We start from the raw sequence: 13476 nt of genomic DNA on the forward strand, positions 1-13476 counted from the left end.
AAACCTGACGACCAGGTCGTGCTTCCCAACTGTTCTGCCATCTATGTGGTCATGATATGCTGAAATAGCTGCAGCATGAACTTTAAGGGTGGAGTTAGACAGCCTTCGCTCCAACCCTTGCTGCAAGAAGGAAAGCACGGACCATATCGAACATCTTCGGGGGTCTTCTCGGTGAGAAGAACACCAATCGACGAACAGGTTCCACTTCAGGGCGTAAACGCGTCCCGTGGACGGCGCCCGTGCTGAAGTGATGGTGTTAAGTACCTCTGAGGATAAGTCACCTAGAACCTCCGCGTCCCGTCCAGGGACCAGACATGGAGTTTCCAGAGGTCTGGACGCGGGTGCCATAGGGTGCCCCGTCTCTGAGTCAGAAGATCCTTCCTCAGAGGAATGGGCCAGGGAGGGACTGTCACAAGGAGCATGAGTACTGGGAACCATGTCCGGGTGAGCCAGTAAGGCGCCACCATAAGGACCTGCTCCTCGTCCTCCCTGACTTTGCACAGTGTCTGTGCAAGTAGGCTCACTGGGGGAAACACATATTTGCGGAGTCCCGGGCCAGCTGTGTGCCAGTGCATCCGTGCCGAGTGTTCCCTCGGTCTTGGAGTAAAACAGATGGCAGTGGGAGGTCTCTGAGGAGGCTCTACCTGAGCCTCCCCGAACTCTCTCCAGATCAGCTGAACCGCCTGGGGGTGTAGTCGCCATTCTCTCGGAAGCACAGCTCGTGATAGCTCGTCGGCCACACTGTTGAGCTCGCCGGGGACATATATGGCTCGAAGCGACCTCAGATGCTTCTGACTCCAGAGGAGGAGATGGCGGGCGAGTTGCGACATGCGACGGAAGCGTAGACCACCTTGTCGGTTGATGTACGCAACGGTCGCAGTGTTGTCCGTACGGACCAGCACGTCCCTGCCCTGTAGCCGTCTTTTCAAGCAGGTCAGGGCGAGATGTACTGCTAGCAACTCGAGGCATTTGATGTGCCAATGCAGTTGAGGGTCCGTCCACACCCCTGACACTGCATGCCCGTTGTACGTGGCACCCCAGCCGGGGGCAGAGGCATCTGTGAATACCACAGCATGCCTGGACACCTTGGAAGAGGTGTTCCCCCGCAGGAACGAGGGGTCTGACTACGGGCTGAAGGTCTGGCGGCACACCGGTGTGATTGCCACCCGGTGAGTGCCATGGTGCCACGCCCATCTCGGGACTCGGCCGTGAAGCTAGTGCTGAAGCGGTCTCATATGAAGCAGGTCTAGCGGGGTTACCGCTGCTGCCATATGCCCCAGGACCCTCTGAAATAATTTCAGTGGGACCGTCGTCCTGCCTTTGAACGTGTTCAAGCAGTTTAGCACCAACTGAGCACGCTGCTCCGTGAGGCGCGCTGTCTGTGCGACCGAATCCAACTCCATGCCGAGAAAAGAGATCCTCTGGACAGGGGAGAGTTCGCTCTTTTCCCAGTTGACCTGAAGACCCAGCTGGCTGAGGTGCCTGAGCACGAGGTCCCTGGGTTTGCAAAGCTGATCTCGAGAGTTTGCTAGTATGAGCCAGTCGTCGAGATAGTTGAGGATGCGAAAGCCCTGTTCTCTCATGGGAACAAGGGCCCCCTCCGTGACTTTTGTGAAGACACGGGGGGACAGGGACAGCCCGAAGGGTAAGACCTTGTACTGATATGCTCGACCCTCGAACGCAAAGCGCAGGAACGGCCTGTGTCGAGGAAGAATCGAGACATGAAAGTACGTGTCCTTCAGGTCGATCGCTGCAAACCAATATTGGGGACGGATGCATTCGAAAATGCGTTTCTGCATGAGCATTTTGAACGGTAGCTTGTGAAGGCCCCGATTCAAAACTCGCAGGTCCAAGACCGGTCGTAACCCACCACCTTTCTTGGGTACAATGAAGTAGGGACTGTAATGCCCTGACCTCATATCGGCTGGAGGGACCGACTCTATCGCGTCCTTCGCCATTTGGACTGCGATCTCCACACACAAGACATGGGCATCGGCTGCTCTCACTGTAGTGGAGTGGATGGCCCGAAACTTGGGGGGACGCCGGGCGAACTGAATCGCATAGCCGAGCCTGATGGTCCGAACGAGCGAGCGAGACGGCCTGGGGAGCGCTAACCAGGCTCTCAGAGACCGTACAAGCGGGACCAAAGGGACCGTAGCGAGGTGGCAGCGAGGTGGAACACAGGGACACGGCTCGGGAGGCTCTCTCAGGGAGGCGGCCCGTAGCGGGGTCTGTGTGCGCTGAGCAGCTCTTACCTGGTTCCACGGGGCAGGAGGTGCAGGAGACGGCTCGATGGTGTTCTCGGACCGCACTCTGCTGCCCGCTGGCGATAGAAGAGGCGGATGAGAGTGGGGAAGATCCCATCCTCCCACTGCTCTCCGGGCCCTCTTCGGACCAGAGACGAAGGGAACCGCTCTATTAAAAATTTGGGTACCGCTGGTTTTGAGGCCAGCGGCGGAACAGAACAGTTTTCCACCCAGCCCTCTTCCGGGGGAAGGATCGGTGGGGTCACCGTCTCCTATAGAGCAGTTCCACCCATCTCCGGGTCGCCCGACCTGGGGCCACTTACCTGTATTGGTTTTGCCGCCCTTCTTGGCGGGGGCCTGGACGGGCGGGGCGGCCTGCCTGCGACTGGCTCCACTGTGCCGTTTAGGTGGAGGCTGTGGCGCGGGAGCAGGGGCCGACGCAGGAGGACGCCCCCAGCGACGAGCAGACTGAGGAGCCGCAGGCAGTGGGGTATGAGCAGCAGCTGACCACCGCGGCAGAATGTGTTTGATAGCCTCTGTCTCCTTTTGTACAGCTGAGAACTGCTGGGCAAAGTTCTCGACCGCGTCGCCAAAGAGGCCGGTCTGGGACATGGGGGAGTTAAGGAACCGGAGCTTGTCGGTCTCCTTCATGTCAACCAGACACAGCCAGAGATGGCGTTCCTGGACCACCAAGGTGGACATCGCACGACCCACTGACAGCGCGGTGACCTTCGTCGCACGAAGCGCGAGGTCTGCTGCGGCACAAAGTTCTTGGAGAACTTGTGGATCATGACCACCCTCGTGCAGGACTTTCAGTGCCTTGGCCTGATGGACCTGCAGCAACGCCGTGGCGTGCATGGCAGAGGCAGCTTCCCCACAGGCTTTGTAAGCCTCGTCGAATAGGTCCGACGAGAACCTACAGGCCCGGGAAGGAAGACACGGTACTCCACGCCAAATGGAGTTAGGGCACAGCTGCATGGCAGCAGCCCACTCCACTGGCAGGATACGTGTGTATCCCTTAGCTGCCCCGCCATCTAGGGTGGTGAGGGAGGAGGGGCGGCCACCGAGACGGTTTATGGCAGTAAAAGGTGCCGTCCATGTCTCTGTGAGCTCCTCGTGCACTTCCGGGAAGAAAGGCACTGGGGTGGGTCGCTGAGAACCAGCGCGGAAAAGCATGGCCATCATCTCCGGGTCCGACTCGGGCACCGCTGGCACACCCGAAGGAGGCAGCGGGTCCGAGCCGTCATCCGCAGAGACTTCTGACCCACCCTCTGATGCAGCGATCGACATCTGGTCATCTCGGGGAGCACCGAAATGAACAACTGATACACACCTCGAGGATGGTCCAGCCCGTTCATCTGTTAGCTCAGCTGGCTACGGAGCATGAGAGGGATGAGGGTTCCTAGGGGGTTCCTAGTTCCGCCCCTTTGCAGGAAAGAGAGTCTCGACCTCAGCTCCGAGATGGTCATCTTCCCACAATGGGTACATGACTCATCCACAAACGCTGCCTCAGCGTGTTCGAGGCCCAGACACACGAGGCAGCGAGCGTGACCATCCCGTAACCCCAGGTAACGACCACATCCAGAAACACACAGATAGAATGTCATTTTTTTTTTTTTTATATTTTTAAAAGACACAAACTATCTGTGTTTGCTCTTTTAGAGACTGTTCTCACAAGTGCTGAGGCACACAGGAACAGCCACCGCGATCACAGCCAGGAATGTGCACCTGCTCTGTGTGCGCTCTCTCTCTCTTACCGGTTACCGGCCGTTAAAACAGCCTTTGAGCGCTCGCGGCGCACCGTACCAGCTGTTAGAACAGCTTTTACTTGCTCTGAGAGAGAGGATAAAGGCCGTTCGCGCTGAAGCGCCGTCACACCCGCACCGAAGAGAGAACAGTCGAGAAAAGAAAAGCTTGGTTGACCAGCACGTAACAGCATCGAAGAGTTGGTTCCGAGGCGAAAAACTGAAGTGCAATCCACCAGCTGCTCGTTTATACCGCGCTAACGAGGGCGCGCAGCTGATGCAAATGATTGCACGCCAATGTGTATTGGCTTGTTTTAGTTTCACTCGAAGTAGATTGCCTCTCTAACGAGATTCCTATTGGTTGGTCACGACCTACGTTGTAGTGACCGACTGATAGGGAACATTGATCCGCGAACATAAACAGAAGCTTAACTGCACGTGCTTGACACTCGAGAAAAAAACTCATTGGTTCTTGCTGAAGCTCAAACATGTTGTGTAACACGAGAATGAACCTGATTGGTTCTTTGTGAAGCTCAAACGTGCTGCGTAACATGAGAATGAACCTCATTGGTTCTTGCATGTCAAGCAAACATGCTTGAGCTTCCTTTTAACATATCTGATGTGTCATTTGATGAATGTTAGCCTGACAAGCCAGACTCACATCAAGATGTTGGGTCTGGGAACACACCATTGGCAGGGCTCAATCCGTGCGGAATAAACGGTTGTTTTTCAAATTCCCTCTGCACGCATTAGGATAGCACTACAACCAACCACAGCAGCGAAGAAGGTGGCGTAGTCAGAGCGACAGACTTCAGTGCCGTTCTTTGTTCTTTTCTCAAAGAAAAGCTTATCTCCAAGTCTTCCAGGGCCGATTCGAAAGACCGCTGTTCGCCAGCAGCACCAGCATCTTCTTTGTTTTCAAGTAGCAGGGAATTCACGCGGAACCCTCGCAACTCTGCCGTCATTATGTTAAGCCCGCCCACCGACTCTATACACGATGTGATTGGCCTGACTAGGGTTTAGTTTTTCCAGCTCGCAATCCAACGGCGAGTTGCTAGACGACACTGGCTGCAAAATAAATTTGCTGCCGCTAGATTTAGGCTAGATGAATGTTTCTTTGTGAATATAAGCCTGTTCATCAAATAAATCAATTGGGTCTCTTCAGAAAATTATATAAATAGAAAATATTTATAACAAATATATATACTATTCCTCTGCACACTCCAAATGTGGTAGTGTAGTTTTTGGTGATAAATAAATGAATAAACATACAATATTCATATATGAATATATTCACTATGCTCACCCTCTTCTTATAGCAGGGGTCACAGCGCGTCCATGAAGACCATTCAGACAGTGAACAGTCCACAGGGTCTTTAGGTTGTACAGCGTCTCCTGAACTACAAAGCACTACAGCACTGTTGGAAGCAGATTTATGTTTTTATTTCATTTTATTTAATAAACCATCAAGCTCTTTATGAAAGTAATATGTATGATAATTTTTGGTAGCACTTTACAATAAGGTTAATTAGTTGACATTAGTTAACTTCATTAGTTAACATGAACTAATAATGAACAATAGTTCTACTGTGACACATTCTACGCCTGCTGTTTCCATCCTATCACCACTAGAGGTTATCTTTTCACTATTAAGACTTTTTCTCTGCGCACACAGTATATCTCCCTGTCTGCTGCCTGCCTCTGCTACCTCTGCTTTGCCTTCCGACTATGAGTATTTGCTGCCAGTCCTGATCATCTGCTTGGTTTTGTACTACGTTTTGGCCCAGTCTTCACGGTTGTTTTTGCTGGTTCTGACCTTTGCCTGTTTGTTCATGATTAAGTGTCTGCCTGTTTTGAACACATCTCGCTGATTAAAAGCTTTGCACATGGATCTGCACGCCTCTTGTATCTGTCCCACCGTAACAGAATCCTCCACCACACTAGGATCCAGTGGCTTTTCTGAAGAACAAGAACACTGGTCAGGTTTGAACCTTGCAAAACAATTACTAGCCCTAAAACAGGGTATGAGACTGTTAGAGGAATATATTCAGGAGTTTTTGGATTTAGCATATTTTTCTGATCTGCCTGATTGTGTTCTCATTGACTTTTTTGACTCGTGTCGTCTCAGCAGACCTTCCAGAGCCTCGTGTCGTCTCAGCAGACCTTCCAGAGCCTCACCACGTCAGGTCTGCCACTTCAGAGCCACGTCTTGTTGTGGTTGTCGTACCGCAACCCTCCTCTGATCTGTCAGGGGAGACCGTCATCAAGCGCCAGAGGTTGGCATCCATCGTGGAGGATCCTCCACTGGTGTCAGTACGCACAGCTGAGATTCCCAAACCAACTCATTCTGGCCCTTCTACTCCTGAGGTTATCCTGTCGGCCGCTCTCCCTGTAATGGGGCTCGCTTTATGGTGTGTCTGGGCCACGTACACCACCGCTGAATATCCAGAGGTGGTGGCACTCATTTCAGCTCCTGGCGCGGTGATGACTTTTAGGGATGAACTTTGGTCCAGTTTTGAATTGGTCAGGGAGGCCGATTATGAACTTTTGCCTTGTCCTAAACTAGCCATGAAGATCATTTCTGAACCCTTGTTTTCCTGCCCTGGAACTGCCTTAGAGGCTGGTAATGAACTTTCCTCCTGTGTTGACCTGGCTACGCAGGCAATCTTTCAACTACCATCTTGTTTAGCACCAGCCAAGCAGACCAACAATGAATTATGGTACCGTCCTGAACTAGCCAGGGAGGACAAATATGGACTTTGGCCCTGTTCTGACCCAATTGTAGAAGCCAGTCCTGAATACACATGTGATCATCTTCCTTTCAATGAACTCTCGTCCTGTTCTAAACCAACCAAGGAGACTATTAGTGAACTCTCGCTCAGTCCTGATCCGACCACAGAGATCATGAAGGAACTTTGTCTTTGCCCTGTTAACCCTGTCATGACCCAAGACACTATGGAAGAGTTTCCTGACGGCTCTAGTAGCCTTGTCGTGACTAAAGTGGCCACAAATGAATTATCTGATTATTCCATTTCTATCCCTGAGTTTTCTGAACGGCCTATTTGCCAAGTTTCCATTCATGAACCTGATTTTGAACTTTATGCTGATTCAGACACTTCCACAGAGATTCTGATTGAACCCGTTACATTTCCGGCCTCAACCCGACGGGCTGTGAATACACTGTTTATGTTTTATCTCCCAGTTTTCCTTAGCTTTCAGTCTTTTCCAGGGGTCCCTGATCCATCTGGGCCTCCGTTGTGGTCTGCTGACGAGCTCTGGTGGACCAAAGTACAGCTTGAGCTTCACCTCATGTCTGCAGAGGCTGTTCGCACTGCGTCTGTCGAACCAAAGCCGCCTGATCTGCCCGAGGGGACGCCTCCGCAGCCTGCTCCGCCCGGGACGCCTCCGCAGCCTGCTCCGTCCTGGACACCTCCTCAGCCTGCTTTGCCCTGGCCCTCCATCCCACCCCCGGATCCGCCTCCGATCCACCTCCCACCTTGATTATATTGTTTTAGGAGCGTCTGGAAGCCGCTCCTAGGAGGGGGGCTCTGTGACACATTCTACGCCTGCTGTTTCCATCCTATCACCACTAGAGGTTATCTGTTCACTATTAAGACTTTTTCTTTGCGCACACAGTTACAGATTACTTTGGACTACATTTCCCATACTCCATTGCTTTGATTATTTCCACACCTGTAGTCAATATCAGGGATTATAAATCACTGATACATGAGCTTTCTGGTTGCGGAGTATTGGTTAACTATTGGGAAACCTTACTGAGTGTTCATTTCTGTGTCTGCCTGCTCGTTTTGTGACTCTTCTGTGTTGGATATCTCCCTGTCTGCTGCTTGCCTCTGCTACCTCTGCTTTGCCTTCCGACTATGAGTATTTGCTGCCAGTCCTGATCATCTGCTTGGTTTTGTACTACGTTTTGGCTCAGTCTTCAAGGTTGTTTTTGCTGGTTCTGACCTTTGCCTGTTTGTTCATGATTAAGTCTCTGCCTGTTTTGAACACATCTCGCTGATTAAAAGCTTTGCACATGGATCCGCACGCCTCTTGTATCTGTCCCACCGTAACATCTACAGCATTTATTAATCTTAGTTTATTATTAATTTCAACATTTACTAATACATTACTAAAATCAGAAGTTGTATTTGTTAACATTAGTTAATGCACTGTGAACTAACATGAACAAACAATGAACAGCTAATTTTTTTATTAACTAACATTAACAAAGATGAATAAAAACTGTTACAAATGTATTGCTCATTGTTAGTTCATGTTGGTAAATACATTAACTAATGTTAACCAATGAACCTTATTGTAAAGTGTTACCGATCATTAATTGTATTATCATATGTATGATAATATGTATAAGAGAGGTATTTATGAATATTTTATTTTATAATAACAGATTGATAATGTTTCTGTCTACAGTCCACTGAACACTACAGTCACAAAACGAAATGGTCAACAATTCTCTGAATGGTGCACACTGACCAAAATAATTACATCAAAAAGTGAATCATTCAAACTGAAACATTTATTCAGAACACTGGAAACCAAGCAAATACACGGTACATTCATGCTCATAAAGTAAAATGTTCATACGTACCATATAATGCCCAGACAAAGTATTGTTTTGCTGTAAGCTGAATTAGCTCTTAGAAAACTTTGCATTGTAATGTCAAGTAAACCTAGATAATAGTAGACTAGATAACACAGTAACAGACCTTAAACACTCAAACCTACCCAGCAGCCCCTCCCCTAATCTGTGACAACATTCAAACACATCCACTTTATACACAAGAGACAATGCTGCAGTTAAATTGTGGACCTCTATAATATTAAATTACTTGTATTAGAGAGCATTTCATTTTTCATACTAGCAAAGTTTTGCAATAAAACTAGAAATATTTATTTTGAGCCATCAAATAACATTAACTTTTTAAAAACATAACATCTAGTGTATTTTAATGTGTTATCCTTTTATGGGTAGAAACAAATCAAAAACCTACTGGCATTCAGGCTTTTCCTGGATATTTCTTGATTTCTGGTAAATGAGTCCTATCAAAGCGAACAGACAGAATCAATAGAAAATTGTTTGTTTTGAGCTGCATTCAATTTAACCACTGGACTCTCTGTTAAACATTAATGATCTTATTTACATTTACTGACTTGAGTAATTACTTTTTACATTTCTTTTCTTTGTTTTACAGATTTTTTTCTTATTTTTATTTATTTATTACAATGTACATGCTTTTCTAGAAGTAATTATTTTTAAGTATTATTTAAGTATTATTTTAAGTATTATTTTTAAGCTTTTCGCACAGTTAATATGCAACTTAATGCACTGCTTAATCTCTCTGTATGAAGAGTTTTTTTTCAAGTTTTAATACATGCCTAAAAATACAAAAACAACAACAACAAAAAACCAGAACAAAACAAAAACAACATAACAATCACAGACATAATTGCTGCAGTTGTACAGTATGTCCACAAGCCAGTAATGCATTACAGTACTATGCATTACAATATTGTATACTTAATTGTTACTATAATTGGGTTTAACAAGAGTTTAACAAAAATGCAAACATAACAACAACCAGGAAACACAAAGAGCATAGAGAACATACACATGAGGAACACCAAACATTGACTAACAAAGCACAAGAGAAGGGCTATATATACACAGGGACAAACAAGCATAATAAGATAACAAATTAACAAGACACACCTGGGGAGACGAATCAACAGAGACAAACTACAAAGGACTACAACGGGGCACACATGACAGGAAGTAACATAAAAGTCCAACCAAGACTAAGGGAATATATGAGTTACATTACTTTTGTATTAGTTTTATCACCTGGGCTTGTTTGTTCTAAATGCAAAGGCCCTTTCATAAGCCTCAGTCTGCATTAAATGCAGATTCATGCCTGAACAGTAGAGGGTGTAGCTCAAACAAACCTTTCAGCTGTGCCATTCTGGACCATGGAAGAATAGAACAAAGGAGAATAAACGTCAACCCTTTTCAGCAATAAAAACAAAATATGAAACACAAATGTGACATTTGTCTGGTCATTTTTGCTTAGTTTAGTTGAACTGGTTCACTGAATATCAGCAGCAAATACATTGGAGTTGTCCCGCTCATCCCGGAGTTGCTGATGCTGAGTTGTCTGTAAGCTCAAACCCGCTTGGGAGCAGCTTATTTCATGTAAACAGGATTGGATCACAGCTTTTATAAGCATTTTTACTAGAGCAAGCTGTTGCAGAAGGTGCCAGAATAATACAAAGAACTTTCCGAATTCAATGTGTAATGCGGTATAGACTGGATATTTGTGACCCTGCCCGTGAAAACCCAGTTAAAGTCATTTTTTTGTGATTCACTGTTTTCTACATAAAATCATCCTACATAATGTCAAGAACATTAAAAATATAATATGTGAAAATATAATCTTGATATCTTTAATATTGATTGAGTAAGGCTATGTCAAAGATTTGCTGAATTTCAGGCTCAGAAAATCATGTTTTTGAGAAATTCCAATTTATAAAAATCTTTTTTTTTAACTGCAACACATTTGATCCATAATTATCCTGCATATGTGTCATATACCACATTAAAACTGAGATTCTCCCCTTTTTAGTGATATATGACACATTTATGGGAAAATTCGTGAAGTTTTGTAAAACAGGCCTATTTATTATGATGCGCATGTCCAAAAAGCTGAAAGCATAAAAACATTGAAAAGAATGGGGGTACCACAAGAGCTTGATTGTAGCAACAATTACCATGTCAATTCAGTGGAATGATTTGTATAACTTTATTAGTAAAATATCAGTGAAAATATAATATCAATAATTTATCAATTAATTAACATATAACATTTCGTTAGAAAATCTCATTTTCTTGGGCAACGGTGTAACATTAAGTAAAACATTAAATAAAATTTCAATGGATAGTTCACCCAAAAAATACAATTCTGTCATGTCAAAAATGAAATTAATAAGGAATGTTGAAAAGAATGATTCTTTGAAACTAAACCACCAGTAGGTGGCGGCAGGCGACCGTCTTAAAACTAGTGCCTTCCCATTCTGTAAGAGGCCAGCATTCAGTGACTCTACAAGTGTACGCAAGTAGCCAAATCTGTTGTCAGTCAGGCTCGTTGGTTTAGGGGTATGATTCTCACTTTGGGTGCGAGAGGTTCGGGTTCAAATCCTGGATGAGCCCAGCAGTTTCAGAACAAGCAGCCAGTCAGATGACAAGCGTTTATTTCCTGCACAGAACATACTCTGAATCGCTGCCTGCCAGAGAGTGCAGCTCCCTAAGGACAAACGCTCTTATTAAAACTAGTGTCTGCTCATTCTGTTTGAGGCCAGGGTCCGGTGACTGAACAACGGTACGCAAGTAGCCCCATGCAGCGTCAGGCAGGCTCGTTGGTATAGGGGTATGATTCTCGCTTCGGATGCGAGAGGTTCTGGGTTCAAATCCCGGGCGAGCCCTCTCACCTTTAGTATGAGTTCAAGGGTTCTCTGACTCTGTATGCAATTGCATGTGATACCACAGGAAATCTTCTTTATTTTTTTTTTATTTTTTTAAGCTGGGTGATAAAACAAATTGTGCTCTTCTTGGTGTATGAAAGGCATTGTTTTCCCTTAGAAGTTGACGGAGAAGAAAGCTCATTCTGACGGAGAAGAAAGCTCTTTCAGAAGCTCAAGCCCGCTTGAATGAGTCCAGTCAGAAGCGAGACTTGCTGAAGTTCTCTCTGGAGCAGAGACTCAGTGAGTTGCCCAAAAATCACCCGAAGGGCAATCTGATTATGGAGGAGTTAATCATGTTGTCCTTCCCACCTCTTAGCCCCTGCCAAAGCATCATGTTTTCAACCACTTCATAGTCTGGCCATTTACTTTTCTTTATGCAATTGCATGTGATACCACAGGAAATCTTCTTCATTTTTTTATTCTTTTTTTTAGCTGGGTGATAAAACAAATTGGGCTCTTCCTGGTGTATGAAAGGCATTGTTTTCCCTTAGAAGTTGACGGAGAAGAAAGCTCATTCTGACGGAGAAGAAAGCTCTTTCAGAAGCTCAAGCCCGCTTGAATGAGTCCAGTCAGAAGCGAGACTTGCTGAAGTTCTCTCTGGAGCTGAGACTCAGTGAGTTGCCCAAAAATCACCCGAAGGGCAATCTGATTTTGGAGGAGTTAGTCATGTTCTCCTCCCCACCTCTCAGCCCCTGCCCAAGCCTCATGTTTTCAACCACTTCATAGTCTGGCCATTTACTTTTCTTTATCAAGCACTTCATAGTCCGGCCATTTACTGCAACCCACATAGTACTTGACGTCACGTTCTGCAGCATCAGAGGCTGATGCTTTGGCAAAATTGAACTTTTTTCGCAGGTCTGTAGATGCTGTAGTGGGATTCAAAGCATTTTAAATCGCTCTTAACTGAATTACCCGTGGCTCTTTTGCAGAAACGCTAAGCACAGGTATACTTGTTGTTCTGTGGAGTTTCTTTGAACAACTTTTCATTGACTTTTTTCAGCATCGGCTTTGAGCTAGCGCAACAAGCACGCCCTAGTAACAGCCTCCCTAGGTGGGAGGCTGAAGCCTTTTAGTTCAAAGTCAAGCCTACGGCATAGCCTATATGCGGCTGTTTACATTTAGAGCCCGCCATTTCTGTTCCATGTGTTTTTCTCCAATTACACAGCCATTTTGGTTGTATGGACAAAACAAACGTATCAGTGATGTTTTTCGATGACTAGATTCATTTATAGTTCATGACTCTTTCCCACCTGTTTTGTGTGTAGTCTGCCTCTCCGCTTTCGTATGCAAAGCCTTCGTCGTAGGTCCAGTGCAAAAGCAAGAATAGGCTTTTTCCCCTTAGGCCACTGGGCCTCTTGCGCACAGTGCTTGGTGTAATTCCAGCCTGAAAGGGCACATGCACGGGCAGGCAAGAATGATTCACTGACAGTCTGATGCACACAAAAACCCACCACCACAGCTATCCAAAGTTTGTCCATTCTATGCTAACTCAGATCTTGTGGTCATTATTGCTTTGAACAAACCATCCTTGAATTTGTGGAACATCCAACTTAAACATAGCCCATTGAAGATGACCCAGGTGGGACTTGAAGCCACAATCTCCAGCTCCGGAGGCTGATGCCTTATCCATTAGGCCACTGGGCCTTGTCTGGCATGCTTTTCCTTTGATCAGTAATATGCCTTCAAGGGGTTTCTAACGCTCGAACAACTACACTTTCGTATCTCGACGCCAGGTCGTGGTCCGTCTTTGAGATGGGCTTCACTGAATTTTTGGCGCCCTCCCGAAAGATTTAATGTAGAAGAGGCTCGTTGGTCTAGGGGTATGATTCTCGCTTTGGGTGCGAGAGGTCCCGGGTTCAAATCCCGGACGAGCCCGGGGATTTCAGAACAAGCAGCAAGGTTGGATCCTTCCTTTTGCAGCACTGAGCCAAACTCAAAACTGT

General features: G+C 46.5%; 1 protein-coding gene and 2 non-coding genes across 3 annotated transcripts in view; 1 reads left to right on the forward strand and 2 right to left on the reverse strand.

Annotated features, from left to right (window-relative positions):
• The window catches only part of c8b (complement component 8, beta polypeptide), a 36586-nt gene extending 27834 nt beyond the window's left edge, over positions 1–8752 (reverse strand). Inside the window, exons 1-2 of the mRNA XM_077242091.1 lie at positions 8607–8752; positions 5298–5409 (exon numbers count right to left, since the gene is read on the reverse strand). Of these exons, the coding sequence (XP_077098206.1) occupies positions 5298–5409; positions 8607–8671 (177 nt within the window). The 5' untranslated portion in view covers positions 8672–8752. The remainder of the gene's footprint in view (positions 1–5297; positions 5410–8606) is intronic.
• Positions 8753–13104: 4352 nt separating this feature from the next.
• On the reverse strand, positions 13105–13177 carry trnar-ccg (transfer RNA arginine (anticodon CCG)). Its single transcript has one exon. It is a non-coding gene; the product is annotated as a tRNA-Arg (tRNA).
• Positions 13178–13336: 159 nt separating this feature from the next.
• Positions 13337–13408, forward strand: trnap-ugg (transfer RNA proline (anticodon UGG)). Its single transcript has one exon. It is a non-coding gene; the product is annotated as a tRNA-Pro (tRNA).
• The last annotated feature ends 68 nt before the right edge of the window (positions 13409–13476 follow it).

This window comes from Siphateles boraxobius, unplaced genomic scaffold, assembly GCF_051911475.1.
Source record: "Siphateles boraxobius isolate OS27281-9 unplaced genomic scaffold, OSU_SipBor_1 25, whole genome shotgun sequence".
In the NCBI taxonomy this organism is placed as follows: domain Eukaryota; kingdom Metazoa; phylum Chordata; class Actinopteri; order Cypriniformes; family Leuciscidae; genus Siphateles; species Siphateles boraxobius.